The sequence below is a fragment of the Onthophagus taurus genome, chromosome 1 (assembly GCF_036711975.1).
Source record: "Onthophagus taurus isolate NC chromosome 1, IU_Otau_3.0, whole genome shotgun sequence".
In the NCBI taxonomy this organism is placed as follows: Eukaryota; Metazoa; Arthropoda; class Insecta; order Coleoptera; family Scarabaeidae; genus Onthophagus; species Onthophagus taurus.
This window is the reverse complement of record NC_091966.1, coordinates 4,176,333-4,203,037: the sequence shown is the minus strand read 5'-3', so window position 1 is coordinate 4,203,037 and position 26,705 is coordinate 4,176,333. Positions and strand designations below refer to the sequence as shown.

General features: G+C 30.4%; 1 protein-coding gene across 2 annotated transcripts in view; it reads right to left on the bottom strand.

The window, feature by feature from the left end:
- Positions 1-376: 376 nt before the first annotated feature.
- The window catches only part of LOC111416111 (apterous), a 143,160-nt gene continuing 116,831 nt past the window's right edge, over positions 377-26,705 (bottom strand). For both annotated transcript variants that reach the window (XM_023048062.2, XM_023048063.2), the window contains exons 3-5: positions 26,015-26,514; positions 11,608-11,822; positions 377-1,523 (exon numbers count right to left, since the gene is read on the bottom strand). In XM_023048062.2, the coding sequence (XP_022903830.2) occupies positions 1,314-1,523; positions 11,608-11,822; positions 26,015-26,514 (925 nt within the window). In that variant the 3' untranslated portion in view covers positions 377-1,313. The remainder of the gene's footprint in view (positions 1,524-11,607; positions 11,823-26,014; positions 26,515-26,705) is intronic.

The following is a 26,705-nucleotide window of genomic DNA, read 5'->3' as shown; positions in this document are numbered from 1 at the left end:
TGAAGTATTATACAATGGTTACTGGACACCTGTATATAATGATCTTAATGCGGGAAACTTAGAATGTGGCATAACTTTACCTCAAATATTCTTTTATAACTTCAAAAAAATTCATTTCTTAAATCTTAGCCATTTTGGAGAAAACACATTTTTTCTTACACATCATTTATACAGACGTTAAATGATATAGTTTATTTTTAAAAATTTATATAAAATGAACTGCTCATCCAGGAAATTTAAAATTTGGTGTAACTGATCCTCAAACGTTCTTTTATAACCTGAAAAAGTTTCGTTTCTTAATCTCCAATCGTTTTAGTAAAAACATTTTTTATAATAAAATTTAGGATTTTTAAAGGATTAATAAAAACAATTTGAATTAAAATAATCAAAATTATTTATTAATAGGAATATGCTACCACCTTGTATATACAAAAAGAATCAAGAAAAATAGGCCGAAAACAAAGATCCATTCCGAAAAAAAAATCATTTCATTATAATAATTCAAAAAACATTCATTAAATTTAAAAAAAAATCTTTCAAACATATTTTTGTGAAAATAAAAAAAAAATAAACATTTTGAGGTAGCGCTAAAACATAATTTATTTATAGTTATTTATAAAACTACTTAAGTTTTCTTTTAATTTAAATTAAGTTACCGTATAAAGATTTTTACGATTTTTTTTCGAGTGCAAAAAATTTGAAATTTGTAGATCCGATCTAAACAATGAGATGTGCACAATTTTTTTGAGTCAACCGGGAAGACGGTTTTGTTGTTTTAATCAGAGTAAAAAAGGAAAATTGTTAACAAATAAAAATAATAAAAATTTATGTACATACAAAAGTGGAGGTTTCTTTTTAATACTTCGAGTTAAAAATTAAAAACAAAAAAAAATACAATTTTTTTTAATAATTAAGTTATTGTTAAATTAAATTTATTTTAAATTGGAACAAAAAAAACTAGATCTTATGTAGGAACAAAATTGTACCACCTAAAAAACAACGTGCACATTTTTTTTAATTACAATTTATTTTTATTTTTATTATTTTATTTTTTTTTGTGAGAGTGTAAGGCGATGACACATCATCATCGGGCACCAGTCGACGCGTCATCACCCAAAATTACTTTACAATAATAGTTATTTCTCGTAGTTTGCACCTTTTTACGTAGGAAACGTGCCCTTTTCGACTTAAAACCGACAGCATTTTAAATAAATATAAAGTCTCTTTTTTGTCTTTCATTATTTTTATCTTCACTTTTTAACACTTTTTTATTTATACAAAATTATAGTACAAAAACAATTTCTTTTAAGTATTTACGAACAATCTAGCGATGATGACGGACTATTCGGGTTCATCAAAAACGGCGGACTGTGAGGATTCAACGATTGAATACTTCCACCTATCGAACCCGGTCCTGGATAAATGTCCATATCACTCATACTTTCACCACTTTTATCACCACCTTTTCCTTCTTGTTTTAACATCATCCTCCTCCATTTTGCCCGTGCATTTTGAAACCAAACCTGAAAGAACAAAAATTTTATTTTAAATATATACAGTAAAACCTCAATACAACGAACGTCGTTAGAACAAATATCGGATATAACGAACAAAACATTTTTAAGTCTTATTTATTTATATTATCTATTTAATACATCAGTATATGTATTTAAATATAAATGCTAGTGCTCATAAACTCACAGACTCATAAACATGATGTTATAAATCAAGGAGGGTAGTTCTAGTTAATTCTTTTCATTGAACTAAAACTAGAACTAACACTAGACCTAGAACTAGAAATATTTGGGTTTAGCCGCACGTCTCTAAAGACGGCTAAACCCGAATGTTTCTAGTTCTAGGTCTAGTGATAGTTCAAATGCTAGTATTAGTCCTTGTCTTAGTTGTTATTCAGGATTAGATTGTTGTATATGTTTCATTGAACTAAAACTAGAACTAACACTAGATTCTACATTCTGCTTTAGGCATCTTATGAGACGTACGGCTAAACCCGAATGTTTCTAGTTCTAGATCTAATGTTAGTTCTAGTGACAGTGCAAGTGTAAAACTAGAACTAACACTATACCTAGAACTAGAATCATTTGGGTTTAGCCGCACGTCTCTAAAGACGGCTAAACCCAAATAATTCTAGTTCTAGGTATAGTGTTAGTTCTACATAGTAACAGTGCTAGTGTAAATTTAGAACTAACACTAGACCAAGAACTAGAATCATTCGGTTTTAACCGTCTTATGAGACGTACGGCTAAACCCGAATGTTTCTAGTTATAATGTTAGTTAGTTCTAGGTATAATGTTAGCTCTAGTGACAGTGTAAGTGTAAAACTAGAACTAACACTATACCTAGAACTAGAATCATTTGGGTTTAGCCGTCTTTAGAGACGTGCGGCTAAACCCAAATGATTCTACTTCTAGGTATAGTGTTAGTTCTACATAGTAACAGTGCTAGTGTAAAACTAGAACTAACACTAGACCTAGAACTAGAAGCATTCGGGTTTAGCCGTCTTAAGAAACGTACAGCTAAATTCTAATGTTTCTAGTTCTAGGTCTAGTGTTAGTTCTAATGCTAGTGTTAGTTCTAGTATTAGTTGAAGATGTACCTATGAAATAACGAACATTTTAAAGCAAATTTAATGAAGGTTTATGGCACTTCAATAAACAATTTGATATAAATAATAATACAATCACTGTTTGATTGTTATAGAATTAAACATAGAACTTTAAAAAATCATATCTCCAGAACGAATTGAGATATAACAATGAAATAAAGAACATAATAGGAGATATAAGAAAAATTTTGTTATCGAATTAAAGATTAAATCTTCTCCTTTAAGATAATATATACTAATTGGTTTTAATCTTAAAGAATTATCTAAAAAGTGGCAATGCAAAAAATAGCATTTTACGTAAAAATTTGTGTGGGTTCAAAAAATTTGAGATTTTCAAAAAATCGTACAATGTTTATTTATGAAGATATAAGAAAGATTTTTACACCAATTTAAACATTAAACCTTCTACTTTAAGATAATATATACCAATAAGTTTTAATATTAAATAATTATCTCAAAAAAAATGATAATGCAAAGATCGCATTTTACGTTAAAATATGTACGCATTTAAAAAATTAAGAATTTTTAAAAAATCGTACAACGTTTATTATTGGAGATACAAAAAAGATTTTGGCACCAAGTTAAACATTAAATCTTTTTCTTTAATATGGTATATATCACCAGGTTTCAATATTTTACAATGATCTCAAAAAGAATCATAATACAAAGATAGCATTTTGCGTAAAAATTTGTATGGGTTTAAAACATTAGGAATTTTCAAAAAATCGTACCATGTTTGCTTTTAGAGATATAAGAAATATTTTGACGAAAAATTAAACATTAAATCTTTTTCTTTAAGATGATGTATGCTATCAGATTTTAATTTCAAAATTAGTGTTTGAAGAATGTGATTATAGTAGATTTTATGAAAACAAATTTAAGAAGCCGTATCTCAAGAACAAGTTGAGATATCATACGATATATAAGATTTAATGTACTCCAAGAAATATTTTGTTTTGCATTGGTATTTTTATGATTTTCCACACACAAACTTTGTATGTTCTTCTAAGTGTTTGTTTAAATCGTATCTCAAGAACTAATTACGATATAACGCTGAAATAATAAGCATTTTAAGGCTAATTTATTGAAGATTTAATGTGGAGTAAGTCGTTTCTTATTTTCCATAAACATCACTGTTAAGATTTTTTGTTTCAACTTTACATCTTTATTTATATTTAAGAACAGAATTTAAAAAATCGTATCTCATAAACGATTTGAGATATAACGATCAAATAACAAACATTTTAAAGATAATTTAATGAAGATTTAATGTGCCATAAATAATTTCTTATTTTCCATAAACATCGTTAATAACAACGATTGCTTGATCTCAACCTTGCTTGTTTCAGTGTTAAAAAATGAAATACAGAATTTCTAAAAATTGTATCTCTAGAACGAATTGAGGTATGACAATAAAGTAACAAACATTTTGAAGCAAATTTAATGAAGATTTAATGTGCAATAAATTATTTCTTATTTTCAATAAACATCGTTATTATGGCTTTTTAATCTCAACTGTTTGTTTGATTGTTAGAAAATGAAATATAGAATTTAAAAAAATTGTATTTCAAGAACGAATTGAGATATAACAACGAAATAACAAACATTTTAAAGGAAATTTAATAAAGATTTAATGTGCCATAAATAATTTCTTATTTTCCATAAACATCGTTAATAACAACGATTGCTTGATCTCAACCTTGCTTGTTTCAGTATTAAAAAATGAAATACAGAATTTCTAAAAATTGTATCTCTAGAACGAATTGAGATATGACAATAAAGTAACGAACATTTTGAAGCAAACTTAATGAAGATTTAATGTGCAATAAATTATTTCTTATTTTCAATAAACATCGTTATTATGGCTTTTTAATCTCAACTGTTTGTTTGATTGTTAGAAAATGAAATATAGAATTTAAAAAAATTGTATTTCAAGAACGAATTGAGATATAACAACGAAATAACAAACATTTTAAAGGAAATTTAATAAAGATTTAATGTGCCATAAATAATTTCTTATTTTCCATAAACATCGCTGTTATGATTTTTTGTTCCAACTTTGCATCTTTATTTACATTTAAGAACAGAATTTAAAAAAATCGTGTCTCATAAACGATTTGAGGTATAACGATCAAATACAAACATTTGAAAGCAAATTTAATGAAGATTCAATGTGCCATAAATTATTTCTTATTTTCCATAAACATCGTTGTTATGGCTTTGTAATCCCAACTCTGCTTATTTTATTATTGGAAAATGTAATATGGAATTTCAAGAAATCGTATCTCATGAACGAATTGAGATATAACAATGAAATAACGAACATTTTGAGGAAAATTTAATGAAGATTTAATGTGCCATAAATAATTTCTTATTTTCCATAAACATCGCTGTTATGATTTTTTGTTCCAACTTTGCGACTTTATTTACATTTAAGAACAGAATTTAAAAAAATCGTATCTCATAAGCGATTTGAGATATAACGCTCAAATAATAAACATTTTAAAGGAAATTTAATGGAGATTTAATGTGCCATAAATAATCTCTTATTTTTCATAAACATCGTAGTTATGGCTTTTTAATATCAACTCTGCTTGTTTCATAGTTAGAAAATGAAATATGGAATTTCAAGAAATCGTATCTCTAGAACGAATTGAGATATAACAACGAAATAACGAACATTTTAAAGGAAATTTAATGAAGATTTAATGTGCCATAAATAATTTCTTATTTTCCATAAACATCGTTGTTATGATGTTTTAAAACCCAACTTTGTCTGTTTCATTGTTATAAAATTAAATGTAGAATTTGAAAAAATCGTATCTCGAGAACGAATTGAGATATAACAATGAAATAACGTACATTTTAAAGCAAATTTAATGAAGATTTGATATGCAATAAATAATTACTTATTCTTCATAAACATCGTTATGATGCTTTTCTAAGCCCAACTCTGCTTGTTTAATTGCTATAAAATTGAATATAAAATTTAAAAGAATCGTATCTCGAGAACGAATAAGATATAACAGTGAAATAACGAACATTTTAAAGCAAATTTAATGAAGATTCGATGTGCCATAAATAACTTCTTATTTTCCATAAACATCGTTGTTATGATTTTTTAAACCCAACTCTGCGTGTTTCATTGTTATAAAATGAAATATAGAATTTGAAAAAATCATATCTCGAGAACGAATTGAGATATAACAATGAAATAACGTACATTTTAAAGCAAATTTAATGAAGATTTGATATGCCATAAATAATTTCTTATTCTTCATAAACATCGTTGTGATGCTTTTCTAAGCCCAACTCTGCTTGTTTAATTGCTATAACATTGAATATAAAATTTAAAAGAATCGTATCTCGAGAACGAATTAAGATATAACAGTGAAATAACGAACATTTTAAAGCAAATTTAATGAAGATTCGATGTGCTATAAATAATTTCTTATTTTCCATAAACATCGTTGTTATGATTTTTCAGAATCGAATATAGAATTTAAAAATCGTATCTCATGAACGAATTGAGATATAATAGTAAAATACCGAATATTTTAAAGCAAATTTAAGGAAGATTTAATGTGCCATAAATAATTTGTTGTGTTAGGCATATTTATAGTTATTCTTATCATTTTCCCTTATAGGCTAACAACATTTATAAAAGTCTATCGATAGATGATATACTTAATATTAGATTTAACTGATTTTATTAAAAACAAAGTTGTCCATTTTGACGCTGACGTCACGAACGGGCCTTCGAGGTGTGGAATGTAGCAGTCCTCTTAGATTCTCTCTTCCCTGTTTTAATCCGTTATATCGAGGTTTTACTGTGTTTATTTAAATAATAAAAATTAAAATCAGGGTTAAAACCTATTTGTACGTAACGAATCGAGGCGTAAAAGTGAAAAGTGAAGAACGAACGAAAGTGATGGGGAAGAAGAGGTTCACAGCAAGCTCTATTAATAACAATAAAATAAATGTGGCGATAATAGTCGGGCTCCCGTTCGCACGGCCATCCGAGATGCCGAGCTGCCCATTATCATTTGTTAGCGTCTCGGACATGGCCGTCTGTGCGACCGCAGCAAAAAGTGGCCCCCAGACGACGACAGCCCGCCGATCTCTCGTGAATCGACGAAATCGTACCGCGAGCTTTGTTTTGTTCCTCTCACAAGGTATACCAACCTCCATTCCATTCTCGACTCACCAAAGAGATCTCATTTGTTTTCAATTGTTTTAAAACCGTTATGTTTCAACGTTCCCGGGTCGATAACCTTCGAAGATACTCAAAAAAAACATTTTTTTTGAACATTTCAAATCCACGTTAATTAAGAAAAAAAATATTCCTAAGAAAACGTAATAATCAATACCGATATTTTTCAATCTCGGAAAGAGGGTTGAAAGTCTTGGGAGGGTTGTTCGAGACTCGAACGAACGAAGGGGGATTTTTTCGTTTGCCCCGAGAAGATATAAATCAAGGCAGGAACTCTCCAATTACCGAGCCGTCGTTGCCCCCGAAGGCCGATTCTGAGTTCTCGTCTTTTTCCACCCCCTCGTTTTCCGCCCGCGAGGGTTCAACGCCGCCATTTTGCTTCACGAGTTTTCCCCGGGCGTCCTACTCTAGTAGAAAAGGGGGAAAAATGAGGAGGGCGAAACTCCCCATCCGCTTGTTAACGGGGGGAGAGCTGGGCGGTTTTCAAATCGTATAAGGGTGGGCTTTTTTGAATTGTGAGTTCTCTGAAATGTGACAACTCCACAGATACAATATCTCTCGTTTCCTTTTTTATAAACATGTAATATTATTCGAATTATGACATTCGCATATACTTATAAAATTGAAATTGTATGTTAAAAAGATTTCTTCTCATAATCAAAATTAAAGTGTAGTCTTTGGCTTGTTCTTGGTTTAAAATATCATATCAACGATGTTTATGGAAAATAAGAAGTTATCTTCATTAAATTTATTTAAAATACTGGTGTTTCAGTATTATATCTCAATTCGTTCTTGAGATACAATTTCTTGAAATTCCATATTTCATTTTCTAACTATGAAACAAGCAGAGTTGAGATTAAAAAGTCATAACAACGATGTTTATGGAAAATAAGAGATTATTTATGGCACATTAAATCTCCATTAAATTTCCTTTAAAATGTTTATTATTTGAGCGTTATATCTCAAATCGCTTATGAGATACGATTTTTTTAAATTCTGTTCTTAAATGTAAATAAAGTCGCAAAGTTGGAACAAAAAATCATAACAGCGATGTTTATGGAAAATAAGAAATTATTTATGGCACATTAAATCTTCCTTAAATTTCCTTTAAAATGTTTATTATTTGAGCGTTATATCTCAAATCGCTTATGAGATACGATTTTTTTAAATTCTGTTCTTAAATGTAAATAAAGTCGCAAAGTTGGAACAAAAAATCATAACAGCGATGTTTATGGAAAATAAGAAATTATTTATAGCACATTAAATCTTCCTTAAATTTCCTTTAAAATGTTTATTATTTGAGCGTTATATCTCAAATCGCTTATGAGATACGATTTTTTTAAATTCTGTTCTTAAATGTAAATAAAGTCGCAAAGTTGGAACAAAAAATCATAACAGCGATGTTTATGGAAAATAAGAAATTATTTATAGCACATTAAATCTTCCTTAAATTTCCTTTAAAATGTTTATTATTTGAGCGTTATATCTCAAATCGCTTATGAGATACGATTTTTTTAAATTCTGTTCTTAAATGTAAATAAAGTCGCAAAGTTGGAACAAAAAATCATAACAGCGATGTTTATGGAAAATAAGAAATTATTTATGGCACATTAAATCTTCATTAAATTTGCTTTAAAATGTTCGTTATTTCACTGTTATATCTTAATTCGTTCTCGAGATACGATTCTTTTAAATTTTATATTCAATTTTATAGCAATTAAACAAGCAGAGTTGGGCTTAGAAAAGCATCACAACGATGTTTATGAAGAATAAGAAATTATTTATAGCACATCAAATCTTTATTAAATTTGCTTTAAAATGTTCGTTATTTCATTGTTATATCTCAATTCGTTCTCGAGATATGATTTTTTTTAATTCTATATTTCATTTTATAACAATGAAACACGCAGAGATGGGTCTAAAATGGGTTTGTGGAAAATAAGAAATTACTTATGGCACATTAAATTTTCATTAAATTTGCTTTAAAATGTACGTTATTTAATTGTAATATCTCAATTCGTTCTCAAGATACGATTCTTTTAAGTTCTATATTCAATTTTATAGCAATTAAACAAGCAGAGTTGGGTTTACAAAAGTATCACAACGATGTTTATGAAGAATAAGAAATTATTTATAGCATATCAAATCTTCATTAAATTTGCTTTAAAATGTACGTTATTCCATTGTTATATCTCAATTCGTTCTCGAGATATGATTATTTAAAATTCTATATTCAATTCTATAACAATCAAACAAGCAGAGTTGCGTTTAAAAAAGCATAATAGCGATGTTTATGAAAAATAAGAAATTATTTATGGCACATCAAATCTTCATTAAATTTGCTGTAAAATGTTCCTTATTTCATTGTTATATCTCAATTCGTTCTCGAGATATGATTTTTTCAAATTCTATAGTTCATTTTATAACAATGAAACACGCAGAGTTGGGTTTAAAAAATCATAACAACGATGTTTATGGAAAATAAGAAATTATTTGTGGCACATAAAATCTTCATTAAATTTGCTTTAAAATGTACGTTATTTTATTGTTATATCTCAATTCGTTCTCGAGATACGATTCTTTTAAATTTTATATTTAATTTTATAGCAATTAAACAAGCAGAGTTAGGTTTAGAAAAGCATCACAACGATGTTTATAAAGAATAAGAAATTATTTATGGCATATCAAATCTTCATTAAATTTGCTTTAAAATGTACGTTATTTCATTGTTATATCTCAGTTCGTTCTCGAGATATGATTTTTTTAAATTCTATATTTCATTTTATAACAATGAAACACGCAGAGCTGGGTTTAAAAAATCATAACAACGATGTTTATGGAAAATAAGAAATTATTTATGGCACATCGAATCTTCATTAAATTTGCTTTGAAATGTTCGTTATTTCACTGTTATATCTTAATTCGTTCTCGAGATATGATTTTTTCAAATTCTATATTTCATTTTATAACAATGAAACACGCAGCGTTGGGTTTAAAAAATCATAACAACGATGTTTATGAAAAATAAGAAATTATTTATGGCGCATTAAATCCTCATTAAATTTGCTTTAAAATGTTCCTTATTTCATTGTTATATCTCAATTCGTTCTCGAGATACGATTTTTTCAAATTCTATATTTCATTTTATAACAATGAAACACGCGGAGTTGGGTTTAAAAAATCATAACAACGATGTTTATGGAAAATAAGAAATTATTTGTGGCACATAAAATCTTCATTAAATTTGCTTTAAAATGTACGTTATTTTATTGTTATATCTCAATTCGTTCTCGAGATACGATTCTTTTAAATTTTATATTTAATTTTATAGCAATTAAACAAGCAGAGTTAGGTTTAGAAAAGCATCACAACGATGTTTATAAAGAATAAGAAATTATTTATGGCGTATCAAATCTTCATTAAATTTGCTTTAAAATGTACGTTATTTCATTGTTGTATCTCAATTCGTTCTCGAGATACGATTTTTTTAAATTTTATATTCAATTCTATAACAATCAAACAAGCAGAGTTGAGTATAAAAAAGCATAACAACGATGTTTATGAAAAATAAGAAATTATTTATGACACATCAAATCGTCATTAAATTTGCTTTAAAATGTTCGTTATTTCATTGTTACATCTCAATCCTATATTTCATTCTATCACCATAAAACAAGCAGAGATGGGTTTAAAATGGGTTTATGGAAAATAATAATATATGAGATATGATTTGACTAATTATTTATCTTAATTCATCGTTTTTAACATTAAAAATTCTTATAATTTCGGTTCTCATAAAAGATTGAAACTAGTTGGGAATTGTTTTCGTTCCGGAAACGAGAACGTGGTAATTTCGGTTAATTTCTGTCGGCTCTTCTTTTTTGTCGGCCTCTCAGAATTAATAACTTAATAATAATTCCATTACTAGAACCCGATTGTTATTCATAGGCATTTGATAAGGAACGCCCGAATTAGTCGCTTTCAGTTTACCATTTTTTCGGAATGATTTATGTGTTCTCCCCTCGACGTGCGTGACCGCTAATAACGGGTTATTTTAATTTTAATCAACCGTTGGAGGCGTTACTAAAGCGCACAAATTATAAATGACAATTTTCTTTTTAGATTTAGATTTAAATTTCTCCGGAATAATTTTCACTCGCTTTAAAACAATTAGGTTGCACGGAAATTAATGACACCATGTCTAAATAAACTAATTTCACACGACAGGTAACAATTTATCAAGTGAGAAAGCTTCCAAAGTCTGAAGTTTCTCTCTACTATATACTCCAATTGGCCAAAAATAACTTTTAGATAACTGCACTATTTGTCTAAGTAAATGTGGCGTTCCAAGCAAGTTAAGACTAATGGTTTCCGAGACTCTCTTAACGTTTGTTCCAAAGCACGCAGGGAGATCGCGGGTCTTAATTTAATTTAAGATCTCCTCTCGGTAAGTTGATTCAAGTTACTTTGTTACTTATCAAACCGAAACGACGATTTTTCAATGTCTTCCTTATCCTTCGTCGAAATCTTAAGTTGAGTTGAGTCTCTTTCCACGCACGGTCAACTGTATAAAACGCGTTGAGAACGGGCGTTCTTTGGCGGGCGTTCTCGTATCTATTTTTGCTAATTACTCGAGACAGTCCCCAAGCTTGGATGAGAAGAAGAAGTCGAGAACGATGAGAAATGGCCTTAAGCCTGAATGGATACGGAAGGCGACGTTAAATTTTCTGGATCGGAATCCAAAAAACAAATAAAACTAAAATTTACTTACTTGTAAAACCCTTTTCGGTAAACCAGTCTTTTGTGATAATTGTTTCAAATCTTTAGCATCCGGATTATGATTGATAGCAAAGTACGATTTCATCGTTCTCAATTGGTGATGTTTAAAGGAAGTTCGCATCCGTTTCGTTCTTTGGTTCGAACCCGGCATCCCAGGGGTACCCGGCGACCTACCAAATGGCATATCCAAATAATCGGAGTTGATATCTAAAAAATAAAAAAATAAATAAATTAAACAAAAAAAAAATAATAAAACAAACAATTTATTTTTGTTACACGCAGAACGAATAAACATTTTTGACAACATAAAAACAACACGACGTGAAACGCGCGCGTTCGGTTTTAAAATCAAATATTTGCATTCGAACCGTCACAATTTTTTAGTGTCCCTTTTTTAAAGGGGGGCAATTAAAACCCTGTCACTTTTTTTCGAGCTTCCCATATCACATCGGCTTATTAATAAAACATACGTAAAATGTACCTACATATATGAATATGTATGTATTATGGAGTAGTTTTATTTAATGTTAATTAGGTAGATTTTATGATTCTTTTTAATGAAAAATTTAATTGAAATGATGAAAATCAGTTGTAATTTAAGAGTTTACACGAACCGTTAAAAGATATCAAATTTTCGGATTTATTTTTAAAATGTCGTTAAAGTTATCTCGTTATAGAGTTTTGGGGGAATCAAAAAATTAATAATATAGCTATTTTTAAATTTTAATAAATATTGTATTTTAAAATGATTCGTTATTGACACAGCATTCTAATTTAACTAATATCTCCTTAACAAAACTACCGAGCATATTGCAACATACACGTATATACAATATCTGTGCTTTACTGAATCTTCAGATAACGAGAAGGGCCACCTTCCACCTCTTAGCACGCTCAGTTGGAGCAAAATAATGCTTCCATATTGGCAAGGCCTTTACCCATACATAGTTGATCAAAGAATATTACACCCACACTTAAACATACAGAGGATCGAGAGCAAGTTCCCTATCGCAAAATATCCTTTATTGCAATCCTATAAGTAATACCTACAGTTAACTAGTTCTAACCAATTTCCTTGACAACTTGAAATATGTTCAATTTCAAGTCTTACTCCGAAATTAAAATTAAAGTTACAAAAGAATTTAACAAACCCTCATCATCACCACACAAAATGCCTAAGAACAAAAAACCTTAACCACATTGGAGACTGATACTAAGCAATTTACTTCATGTCAGCTATAGTCCCAACAATGACACTTTTAATACACCTCCGTAAGTTGTCCTGATTTGGCTGAATTTTTTTTACTAGAAGCCTATATCATTATTTCGCCTGTAGCCCAAAAGCTCGACGAAGTTCTTGTCATCAACATAAATCATCATGCTCTTGGCTCTACAACTCGTTGTAAACCTTGGCTTGCCTTAACAGTTCTTTACAAACTTGTCTATCTGTCTATCAATATATGCAGCTGTTTCCTCTAATCCCTGACCTTCAGCCTTGATAAGTCCTCCACCACATCGTCCATAAATCGTTTCTTCAGCCTCCCTATCAATCTTCTAACCACAGATTCAACGATAATTCTTGTGATTCTTTTTGTTTTCATTCTGGGTACATAGCAATATAGAAGATCGCTGGAATATCTCTGGTTTGCAATATAGAAGATACAACTCGCAGTATTACTACCATGCCAGACACCGTTGTCATTAACAGCACCATATATCTTTCTAAGCACTTTTCTCTAGAATTTCCTTGAGACCTGTTAGTTTTTCTGTACTAAGCTCCATGTTTTTGACCCAAGTAAGTACTTTTCGTATTAGCGCTTAGGTATGAAATATGTTTTTAACCCCATGAAAGCAATTGTTAGCTTGGACTTATTTACTGAACAAACTTTTAATTATTCATCAGGGATCCCAAGTATACGAAACTGCTAACCGTATCTATATTGTCATCCCCAACTTCCTCATGTTCTGGTATGTTTACACCGCCAGCTTTTGCCATCATAAATTTGGTTTTTATAAAATGTATCTTCTTTGGGTTTGTTTTCAACCTTGTAAAAGCCTTCTTCACCTCGCTTTCGGGAGTCTCTCAAGATCTGCGTTGACTTGTTAAATATTGTTCCAGATGTTCGGAGTACTGCATCGTTTACTACCTTTTCTAAGGCAATGTTAAAAAGAAGACATAACAGCCCATCTCCCTGTCATAAGCTTTCAAATAAATAAAAAACTGTTCTTGATAGATCTCCTTGTATTATGACTTTACAGGAAACCTTCCTGAGAGTTAAACGTATCATTACTACCAGATGAGGAGGTGTGTTGATTGCTATGACTGTTGATGTCGTATGGGCAGGTGAAGTTATATGGTCTACGACTTCTTTTACGTATGGTTGAAGTTCATCAAATACTATACTCGATGGCATATGCCACATTCAGTAATATGATCCCCATATTATATGGGGATTCTACATTTCTTATTGTATGAGGATCATATTACTGAATGTGGTCTATATTGAAATTATATGTAATCGTAGAAGTTGACGATTCTGGGTAAAGACAAGAAAGTGCTGTGAACGGGAGGTCATTTTCTGGCACATTACTGTTTGATGATACGCGCTGCAGATTTTCTTCACTATACAAGCTCTTGAGTATATTGGATCACTAGCTCAACATAGCTAGTTTAGCCTATTTTCATTGGATGTCCAAACACTGTTTCGTAGTTTCGTATGATGAACGTTTAATACCTTCATAATAAGCTATATACCACTTTTCATTACTTGAACAAATCTTAGAATTAGAGATCAGTTACTGCTCTTATTGCTGTACATGTATCCATGTTATGACCATGTCTTGAATATCAAAATTAGCACGTTCGACAAGTTTTATATCACTTCACAAAGAACAAAGATTGCTATCACAGTATATACATTCCCTCCCATTATCAGAATGTAACATATTAAGTACTCCAAATTAGGTGAATGTGTCAACCACATATATTAAGTCAATTTGACAGCTGGAGTTCAATTGCAGTTCCTTTTTGAGCATGTTTTTCGCAAGATCCACATAACATGGTATTTGTGATTAGCATCTTTCAGTATTCTGATCCTGCCATCATTACCAGTTGTAAAATAAGCTTCATGTATGATTGTGATGAATGTCTTGTGAGTCTGCAAACACTCGAACAATGTGTCAACACCATTCACCAGTCCTCATCCATTTTCATTGGTAAATCATCCAAGATGCAAGATGCTCTTAATAATAAACAGACTCCATGATGGCTCTGAGATTAACACATGCGTGTTAAGTACATCACATCGAAAATGTGTTAGATTATTCTTTGTTCTGGAGGTCAGGGATATCAGTGATATGTATGCAAGGGACAATGTGCGTGTTGGTCTGACAAGTCAAAGATGACAATGAAAAGAGAACGCAATTATATAAGATAACACCCTTAATAAAAATATTGAATAAGAATTTCTTAGTCTCGGAGGAAATTGATCAGTGGATGAAAGCGTGGTTGCAATCAAAGGCCTGAAGCAATATATGCCGTTGAAACCAATAGAAGCTGTTGCAAGTGCTAAGACGAGATACTTTCAACAATTCTCCACATATGAAATGTTTCTAGGTGACTTATTCTCAATCTTACAAAATCGTTCCAAGAAAAAAATTACTGCATCTTCTTCGATAAGTTTTTGTACAATATGATCCTAACAAGTAAGACTTAGAGGGCCAGTTATAGGCAGTGAAAGTGGACTTCTAAAGAAGAGCAGCCGGCAAAATCAAAGAATCTCAAAAAAAACGATGCATTGAAGTTCAAAGAAGATCTAGGAGACGTTCAAAAACTACTTGGGCATCGGAAATTCGAAAGACGATGTCCGAATAGATCTTGGGGCATCAAGGAGATTGCAAAGACTGCAAAGGCTGGAAGTTGGCATATATACAGGGTGTGTCAAATGTCTGGAATATAGCCAATAACTTCGGCATATGTGGTTTTAAAGAAAAATGTTTCAAATAAAAAATTCTTTATTAATTGTGGAGCATTTTTTTTGGCGATACTTGCTTATTTATACTGTTCTTTGTTTCGTTGCTATGGCAACCAACATTGTTATTTTAAATGGGATGCATATTTTGATAGAAGATAAATCCCTCTACGCGATGAACATATCAAATCATATGGTTGTATTAGAAAAAAATCGAAAAAAAATGCGTTCTCTGAAAATATTAAATCAGCAAATTACAATCAAAGTAGGCGCCGAAATAACGATATTGACAGCTTTAAATGTCAAAAAATTGACAGTTTAAACAAATATGGCGCAATTAAGCGAACGACAAAGAATCCAAATATTAATAATGTATGGGTACGGTGCAGGTGATAGAAAACGCACTTAAAATTACACAATCCACAGTATCCAAAATATTAAAAAAAAATTTATAACACCAGAAGTGTTAAAAACCTTCCAAAAAGTTGATGGCCGAAGACAGTTACCAATGACCATACATTATTAATTATTCATAATTGTTGAAACTCTAATTTTTTTGACATTTAAAGCTGTCAACGGCGTTATTTCGGCGCCTACTTTGATTGTAATTAGCTGATTTAAAAGACTTTCAAAAAACGCATTTTTTCTTTTTTTTTTGAAACAAAAAACAATACAAACAAGCAAATATCGCCAAAAAAATGCGCCATGATTAATAAAGAAACTTGCATTTGAATCATTTTACTTTAAAACCACAAATGGCTAAGTTATTAGCTATATTCCAGACATTTGACACAGCCTGTATATAATATATACAGGGTGAGTCGTGAGGAACGGACCACACTTGAAAATATAGTAAAAAAACTCATATGTTGTTATCCGATTTTCATTTTTTTTTTTTCATTTTCGACAAGAGGTCTTAGTCAACGAAGCCGGAAATGTTTAGAAGTTAATGGCGATTTTCGAATAATTATTAAAATAACGCTGATGATTAATATTTAATGTTAATGTATAATATTTTGTTTAATTGTAGTTATGCAGTAAGAGTTATACAATAAAAAAAAAAGAAAATCGGATGACATATCAGTTTTTTTACATTATATTTTAGTGTACAATACACTCTTAAAGTCCGTTCCTCCCGACTCACCCGGTATAAGATGTAAGAGATTAATATACAGGGTGTCTCACGTAACTGGTTAGTTAGAACTTTTTCAGGTTCCACTATTCGTAGAGATTTGAAATTTTGGTAGCATAGGTTGTTCATTCGAAACTTTCGATCTAAAACATTTTCAAGATGGCCGCCACTTCCGATCTACCGGAAGTAGACCATAACTTCGTTATTTTAAATGGAATGCCATAGATTTTTTTTCACCCTTTAATTGTACGTAAAAAGATAGGTTACTTTGATAAAAGTTATTGGTACCTAGCGTTTTTCGTTTTCGAGTTATTTTGGTTTTAACCTTTTTTTAGTAAATTTTGACATGCTCTTTAAAACCCCATATCTCAGCCAACGTTCATTCAAAAAAAATCTACATTGGCAGGATTACTCTTCAGATGCTGTCAAATAGATTGTCATTTATTGTATTGGAGTATCTTATACAGGTGGTCAAAAATTGAATTACTGTTTCTCTATATTCAATAGCGAGAAAGTCGAAAATTTTAAATGGAACGAATATTGCGAAATTTATTAAAAGATGCAGGAATTTTGACAGTTTTTTGTCCATGTTTATATTATTGTTGTCATTAGTTACATTTGACGACGAGTGTAAGTCAATGAACATCATGGCAGATTATTTCAAGGCCGATATTTGATATTTATTTTGTATTGACGGTGAATGTAATAAACTTTTGATGAGATGCGTAACAAACCTAACGCCCATCACAAGGAAACATATCGAGACCAAAAGAAACCGCATATTTCCGGGCACCAGTGATGAAGACAACGAAATAAATATTTTATCGTACTTTATTGCATTTCAATAACAAATTTAAATTATAAATTTATATTTTTGTCCAAATCTTCCATTTATTTGATCTTCTGTTTGTTATTTTTAAAGAGCATGGTGAAATTTGCCAAAAAAAACTTAAAATCAAAATGTGTAACTCGAAACCGAACGACGCTAGGTATTTTTATGAAAGTCAACATGTTTTTTTACGTACAATGAAAAGGTGTAGGTAATAAAAATTATAGCATTCCATTTAAAATAACGAAGTTATGGTCTACTTCCGGTAGAATGAACAACCCATGCAACTAAAATTTCAAAACTGTACGAATAATGGAACCTAAAAGAGTTCTAACGAACCAGTTACGTGAAACAGCCTGTATAATGTTTTAAACTTATTTAATAAAAAAGATTTTTTTTGTATTTGTCGTAAGCAAGCTAATTAAAAAGCTCCCATTCTAGCGCCATCTATCTCTTCGATCCGATTGACGGTAAATTAATTGTGCACGTAGAATTCGCCCTCTAGAGACCAACCCTAAACCTACTGCTGCCACTCAATCCGCTTAGTCGTCAGTAATCCTAAGCTTTACTAATACCGGATTACTTACTCACTCCCTTGTTTATTTTGAATTAACTTTATTTCTAATTTATATATATATATATATAGGTTGTATCAAAAATTTTTTAACAACAATGATTTTCTACTTTAGCACCAATAAAGCTAGTTTCCGACAAAGTAAACAAAGGGTTAATAAAAAGTTCTCGCCCTTCATTTAACACCTATTCGAAATTTTAGTATATTCCCCCAATAAAGTTTTATGACGTCACGAATTCACATGACTATCTTAAAAGTGTGGTGATTTATAGTTACTTTCGGTTTTACACTATTTTTTTAGAAGAACTCAATAAAATTTAAGGGAAAAAGATTGAAATAAAAATCGTCTCGTCTTCTCTTATACGTAGGTATGTATATAGAAAAAAAAAGGGGGAGGCCATTTTGTTCGGCGACGAACGATATTTTATGGTGGTGGTGGGACGGGATGAGAAATGGTTTATAGAAAACCGGAGGACCACATCCGCGCGCCGCCGCCGTGTGGCGATTTCAGAAAAACAAATACAGCGGCGGCGGCAGCAGCATCGAGTGGGCGACGCAGCGTTGCTACTTGACGATGCGACCGCGAGATAGCGCGGACACAATAAATCCACGGCCGACGCGACCCGCTGACAATACCGCGTGTAAGCCCGTTCGCTTTCAATGGGACCCTTTTCGATTGTCTTCCACTGACTCTGTCCTTTTTATTTCTATTTTTTTCCAAACCGTCCCCGCAACCGTAAAAAGAAAAACAAAGAAATTTCAAAAAAAAAAATACTTAAAACTTAAATCCAATAGAATCTGGGAATGCGTATTTATCTCCCACCTTCACCATCAACTTATAAAAACAAGGATTAATATAAAATAAACTCGATTCGAATATAATATATCGGGGTTGGCCAAAAATTAAAACGCAAGCGTAAATTCGCCGAATTCGCATTGTGAAAAATAAACAAGATCAATCGTGTACCCTCAAATATTTGAACAATTTTAATTATTATTGTTCGTTGAATGGACGAGAGGAAGGTTTTTAAATATTTGCCACCCATTTCATAAATCGACACACAGATGTGGCTCAACCCTAAAAACTGTTAAGTCAACGCCCATCATTTCGCGTATTCGAGTCATATTTACCCTTAGCAAATTCATAAAAAAATACAAACGATTTATTTGCTGGTTATACGGTTATTCTAAAATTAAAATTCATTTCAACTCGTTTTTCTCAATTCATCCACTGTTTTAATATTTTGAATTAAATAAAAACAAATAAAACTTTTAAACCTTAGACTTCTATATTGGATTAAATCTGATCAATGACAATCTTGGATTAGAAGTGAAAATGAAGAGTTTGATTGATGGCAGTTTTCTGGACGAGAAATTTATTGTAAGTAAGATAAGATTGAACACATTGAGTGTCTCCATCTTGCTGAAAAAGGCTATCTAGAGTGCACTGAGATGAACTCCACAACAACTTGTTGTATGTAACGACCATTCTCTTAAGTTTTGTGTTCTAGAACGTTTAGAAGAACCTGTTTGGAGAAGCAAAGAATGACGACCAAAGGCAGAGGCAAACATCTTGATTTTGTCATTTACTTCCTCACCTAAAATTTAAAAAAAATATTCCGTCAAAAAATGAATTCCTCAAGCGCAAGAATAAGCGCGACTAAGTTGTTAATCAAAAATCGCCAAAACAAAGAAAAAAGTGCTCCACCTGAGACTCTATGAAGCATGCTGGAAATAACCTGCATATAGTTAATAAATCCAAATAGTTAATTCTATTCCTTTGTTAAATGCAGGTTTTTTTTCTGGTACCAAGGAATCGTGATATTAAGTTTGTTAAATCCATCCTGTATATCCAGAAAGGCACAACATTTCGTTGGATTTGAATGTTCTATCTATCAAAATACATAGAGCTAGTTGCCCAGATTTTTCAGCTTAACGGATATCTTGATGAAGACTTGATAGATTTTTTTTTGAAAAATTTTGAACATTTCCCCTACCTGAAGCTATTTATGACATATAGTTGCATGAGTTGCTTGCTCTTTGGTTTATGGTTATCACATCAATTAAGTTTTCCACAAGACTACGTTTAAGAACTTAATTAGTAATTTGAATAAAACGGTACAGAACAAACCATCCTTAAAGAGATTCTAGTACTCTTTAAAATCTAGCTGAATCAAAAGTTCTTTATTGACAGAGTGATAAAGGCAATTATGACACAATTCTATGAAAAAAATTATAACCCATGGGATGAATTTATTACTTCCTGACATAATTCTTGCAACAAATCCCGTTCTTCAACATGGTACTGCAGCTTAACGAGTGAACAACACAAAAAAGATGAATTTCATTGTGCTTTTTGTCTACAAAAATAACCCAACCCAAATTTGTTAAAATTGAAAATATAGCAATCAACTTGGGCTTAAATTAAAGATCAATCTTTATAGAATATTTATGGTGAATTTTATTTCTTCAACATTTGTAGAGCAAAAGTTATAGTTTTCGAAAGACAACCCAACCCAACTTTGTTAAAACGTAATGTCAAATTCAACCGATTTTCATAAAATTGATAACATTTTTGCGAATGAAGATAAAACGATCAACTTGAGTTTAAATTAAAGATCAATCTTTATAGAATATTTATGGTGAATTTGATTTCTTCAACATTTGTAGAGCAGAAGGTGTGATTTTCTAAAGATAACCCAACCCAACTTTGTTAAAACTTAAAACAGAACTTTGTCAATATCATCTCATTTTAGTAAAGTTGATAACTTTGTTCGTAATGAAGATACAGCAATCAACTTGGGCTTAAATTAAAGATCAAGCTTTATAGAATATTTATGCTAAATTTTATTTCTTCAACATTTGTAGAGCAGAAGGTATAATTTTCGAAAGACAACCCAACCCAACTTTGTTAAAACATAATGTCAAATTCAACCGATTTTAATAAAATTGATAACATTTTTGTGAATGAAGATGAAACGATCAACTTGGGTTTAAATTAAAGATCAATATTTATAGAATATTTATGGTGAATTTCATTTCTTCAAAAATTGTATAACAGAAGATATGGTTTTCTAAAGATAACCCAACCCAACTTTGTTAAAACTTAAAACAGAACTTTGTCAATATCATCTCATTTTAGTAAAGTTGATAACTTTGTTCGTAATGAAGATACAGCAATCAAGTTGGACTTAAATTAAAGATCAAGCTTTATAGAATATTTATGGTGAATTTTATTTCTTCAACATTTGTAGAGCAGAAGGTATGGTTTTCGAAAGACAACCCAACCCAACTTTGTTAAAACATAATGTCAAATTCAACCGATTTTAATAAAATTGATAACATTTTTGTGAATCAAGATGAAACGATCAACTTGGGTTTAAATTATAGATCAATCTTTATAGAATATTTATGGTGAATTTCATTTCTTCAAAAATTGTATAGCGGAAGATATGGTTTTCTAAAGATAACCCAACCAAACTTTGTTAAAACTGAAAACTGAACTTTGTCAATATCATCCCATTTTAGTAAAGTTGATAACTTTGTTCGTAATGAAGATACAGCAATCAACTTGGACTTAAATTAAAGATCAAGCTTTATAGAATATTTATGGTGAATTTCATTTCTTCAAAAATTGTAGAGCAGAAGGTATGGATTTCGAAAGACAACCCAACCCAACTTTGTTAAAACGTAATATCAAATGTAGCCGATTTTAATACAATTGATAACGTTTTTGGTAATGAAGATGAAACGATTAACTTAGGTTTAAATTAAAGATCAATCTTTATAGAATATTTATGGTAAATTTCATTTCTTCAAAAATTGTAGAGCAGAAGGTATGGTTTTCTAAAGAAACCCAACCGAACTTTCTTAAAACGTACCTAATTTCAAATTCAACCGATTTTAATAAAATTGATAACTTTTTTGTTAATGAAGATGAAGCGATCAAGTTGTGCTTAAATTAAAGATCAATCTTTATAGAATATTTATGTAGATTATAAAGATTTTTATATAATTTTTCTAAAGTCAATCGAATCCAACTTTGTTAAAACACAATGTCAAATTCAACTGATTTTAATACATTTAATAACATTGTTTTTAATGAAGATGAAACGATCAACTATGGCATAAATTAAAGAACACTGATTATAGAATATTTATGGTGAATTTCATTTCTTCAACATGTGTAGAGCAGAAAACCATACCATTTTCTAGAGACAACCCAACTTTGGTAAAACGTAATGTTGAATTCAACCGATTTTAATAAAATTGATAACTTTTTTGTTAATGAAGATAAAGCGATCAACTTGGGCTTAAATTAAAGATCAATCTTTATAAAATATTTATGGTGAATTTCATTTCTTTAAGATTTGTAGCATTTGAGATATGATTTTCTAAAAGCAACCCAACGTAACTTTAATAAAACGCAATGTCGAATTCAACCCATTACAAAATTAATAACTATTTTATTAATGAAGATGCAACGATTAACTTAGGTTTAAATTAAAAATCAATCTTTATAGAATATTTATGGTGAATTTAATTTCTTTGCGACTTGTAGAACAGGAGGTGTAATTTTCTAAAGACAATCCTACCCAACTTTGTTAAAACACAATATCAAATTCAACTGATTTTAATACATTTAATAACATTGTTTTTAATGAAGATGAAACGATCAACTATGGCATAAATTAAAGAGCAATGATTATAGAATATTTATGGTGAATTTCATTTCTTCAACATTTGTAGAGCAGAAAACCATACCGTTTTCTAGAGACGACCAAACTTTGTTAAAACGTAATGTTAAATTCAACCAATTTTAATAAAAATGATAACTCTTTTGTTAACGAAGATAAAGCGATCAACTTGGGCTTAAATTAAAGATCAATCTTTATAGAATATTTATGGTGAATTTCATTTCTTCAAGATTTGTAGCATTTCAGATATAATTTTCTAAAAGCAACCTAACCCAACTTTAATTCAACGAATTTTAATAAAATTGTTAACTATTTTGTTAATGAAGATGAAACGACCAAGTTAGGTGTAAATTAAAGATCTTTTTTATAGATTATTTATGGTGAATTTCATTTCTTTACGACTTACAGAACAGGAGTTATGATTTTCTAAAATCAATCCAACCCAACCTTGGTAAATCACAATATCAAATTCAACTGATTTTAATACATTTAATAACATTGTTCTGAATGAAGATGAAACGATCAACTATGGCATAAATTAAAGAGCAATGATTATAGAATATTTATGATGAATTTTATTTCTTCAACATTTGTAGAGCAGAAAACCATACCGTTTTCTAGAGACAACCAAACTTTGTTAAAACATAATGTCAAATTCAACTAATTTTAATAAAAGTGATAACTCTTTTGTTAATGAAGATAAAGCGATCAACTTGGGCTTAAATTAAAGATCAATCTTTATAGAATATTTATGGTGAATTTCATTTCTTCAAGATTTGTAGCATTTCAGATATAATTTTCTAAAAGCAACCCAACCCAACTTTAATTCAACAAATTTTAATAAAATTGATAACTATTTTGTTAATGAAGATGAAACGACCAAGTTAGGTGTAAATTAAAGATCATTTTTTATAGATTATTTATGGTGAATTTAATTTCTTTACGACTTACAGAACAGGACTTATGATTTTCTAAAAACAACTCAACCCAACCTTATTAAATCACAATATCAAATTCAACTGATTTTAATACATTTAATAACATTGTTCTTAATGAAGATGAAGCGATCAACTATGGCATAAATTAAAGAGCAATGATTATAGAATATTTATGATGAATTTCATTTCTTCAACATTTGTAGAGCAGAAGGAATAGTTTTTTAAAGATAACCCAACCCAACTTTGTTCAAACATAGAGTCAAATTCAACTAATTTTAATAAAAGTGATAACTCTTTTGTTAATGAAGATAAAGGGATCAACTTGGGCTTAAATTAAAGATCAATCTTTATAGAATATTTATGGTGAATTTCATTTCTTCAAGATTTGTAGCATTTCAGATATGATTTTCTAAAAGCAACGCAACCCAACTTTCTTAAATCACAATATCAAATTCAACTGATTTTAATACATTTAATAACATTGTTTTTAATGAAGATGAAACGATCAACTATGGCATAAATTAAAGAGCAATGATTATAGAATATTTATGGTGAATTTCATTTCTTCAACATGTGTAGAGCAGAAAACCATACCGTTTTCTAAAGACGACCAAACTTTGTTAAAACGTAATGTTAAATTCAACCAATTTTAATAAAAATGATAACTCTTTTGTTAACGAAGATAAAGCGATCAACTTGGGCTTAAATTAAAGATCAATCTTTATAGAATATTTATGGTGAATTTCATTTCTTCAAGATTTGTAGCATTTCAGATATAATTTTCTAAAAGCAACCCAACCCTACTTTAATTCAACAAATTTTAATAAAATAGTTAACTATTTTGTTAATGAAGATGAAACGACCAAGTTAGGTGTAAATTAGAGATCATTTTTTATAGATTATTTATGGTGAATTTAATTTCTTTACGACTTACAGAACAGGACTTATGATTTTCTAAAAACAACCCAACCCAACCTTGGTAAATCACAATATCAAATTCAACTGATTTTAATACATTTAATAAAATTGTTCTTAATGAAGATGAAGCGATCAACTATGGCATAAATTAAAGAGCAATGATTATAGAATATTTATGTTGAATTTCATTTCTTCAACATTTATAGAGCAGAAGGAATAGTTTTCTAAAGATAACCCAACCCAACTTTGTTAAAACGTGGTGTCAAATTCAACTAATTTTAATAAAAGTGATAACTCTTTTGCTAATGAAGATAAAGGGATCAACTTGGGCTTAAATTAAAGATCAATCTTTATAGAATATTTATGGTGAATTTCATTTCTTCAAGATTTGTAACATTTCAGATATGATTTTCTAAAAACAACCCAACTCAACTTTCTTAAATCACAATATCAAATTCAACTGATTTTAATACATTTAATAACATTGTTCTTAATGAAGATGAAACGATCAACTATGGCATAAATTAAAGAGCAATGATTATAGAATATTTATGGTGAATTTCATTTCTTCAACATTTGTAGAGCACAAGATATAGTTTCCTAAAGATAATCCAACCCAACTTTGTTAAAACGTAATGTCCAATTCAACCAATTTTAATAAAAATGATAACTTCTTTGTTAATGAAAATAAAGCGATCAACTTGGGCTTAAATTAAAGATCAATCTTTATAGAATATTTATGGTGAATTTCGTTTCTTCAAGATTTGTCCTAAAGTTCATATCTTTAGGACTTGCAGAATAGGAGGTATGATTTTCTCAAGATAACTTGTGTTAAAGCGCAATGTCAAATTAAACCAATTCTAATAACATTGATAACTTCTTTGTTAATGAAGATGAAGCAATCAACTTGGGCTTAAATTAAAGATCAATCTTTATAGAATATTTGTGGTAAATTTCATTTCTTCAAGATTTGTGGAACATGATTTTTTAACGACAATCCAACTTTGTTAAAACACAATGTCAAATTCAACCAATTTTAATATTATATTAATAACTTTGTTCTTAATGAAGATGAAGCAATCAACTATGCCTTAAATTAAAGATCAATCATTATAGAATATTTTTGGTCAATTTCAATTCTTCAAGACTTGTAGCACACAAGATATGATTGTCTAAAGACAACCTAGAACAACTTTATTCAATCGCAGCAAAGGTCTTTATGATTCATATGTGTCACTATCAAATAACCAACCAAAATTGTTTAAAAAATCTATTTTGGTGATAAATATAGTTCGATGTCGATCTAATTTAGTTTTTCTTTTGGTTCATTTTTTACTTACCTAAACTAGCTGTCATAGCTTCAAGATCCTTAGGTTTTCTTTTTCTTGGTCTCCCTTTCTGTCTAGGCGTAGGGGTGGCACCATTATACGGCGAGGGAAATGGAACCTTAGCAACGGTGGTAGCATCAACGGGCGTCGGTGGTGGAAGCGGGGGATGATGATGATGGTGATGATGGTGATGATGAGGGTGGAAATCCGGACTGCCGAATGGTCCTTGAGGGTAAACGGAATTCGGCGTCCCTCCGCCGTAAATGGCGGCGGCGGCGACGGCGGCGGCGACGGCGGCGGGGTGCGGTTCCGAAGCGAGCGACATCTCGAAATGGAGGCGGCACAAGACGGCGCCGTCGCGCATGCCAAAATGATCCCCTTTCGTAAGGGGCGCGTTACAAACGACACAGCTAAAACAGTGCACGTGAAACACCGATTCACGGGCTCTCATCACTAATTCGGACGATAGAATCGTCGCTTGACATCTTCCGCAACGTTTCATACCAAATAACCTGAAAGAAAGAAAAACAAATTTAAACTCGCATTCGAAAACCGAATAAGTTCTCAAAACCGCAGCAAGAAAAAAAATGTAAATCTATTGTAAAAAGACCTTTAAGGTGGTGGTTTGTTCGTTACAATAGGCGAGTTTGAGTAACCGTTACCACACCGGTCTAGTTCGCTCGTGGATCCCGTGAAAAGGGGG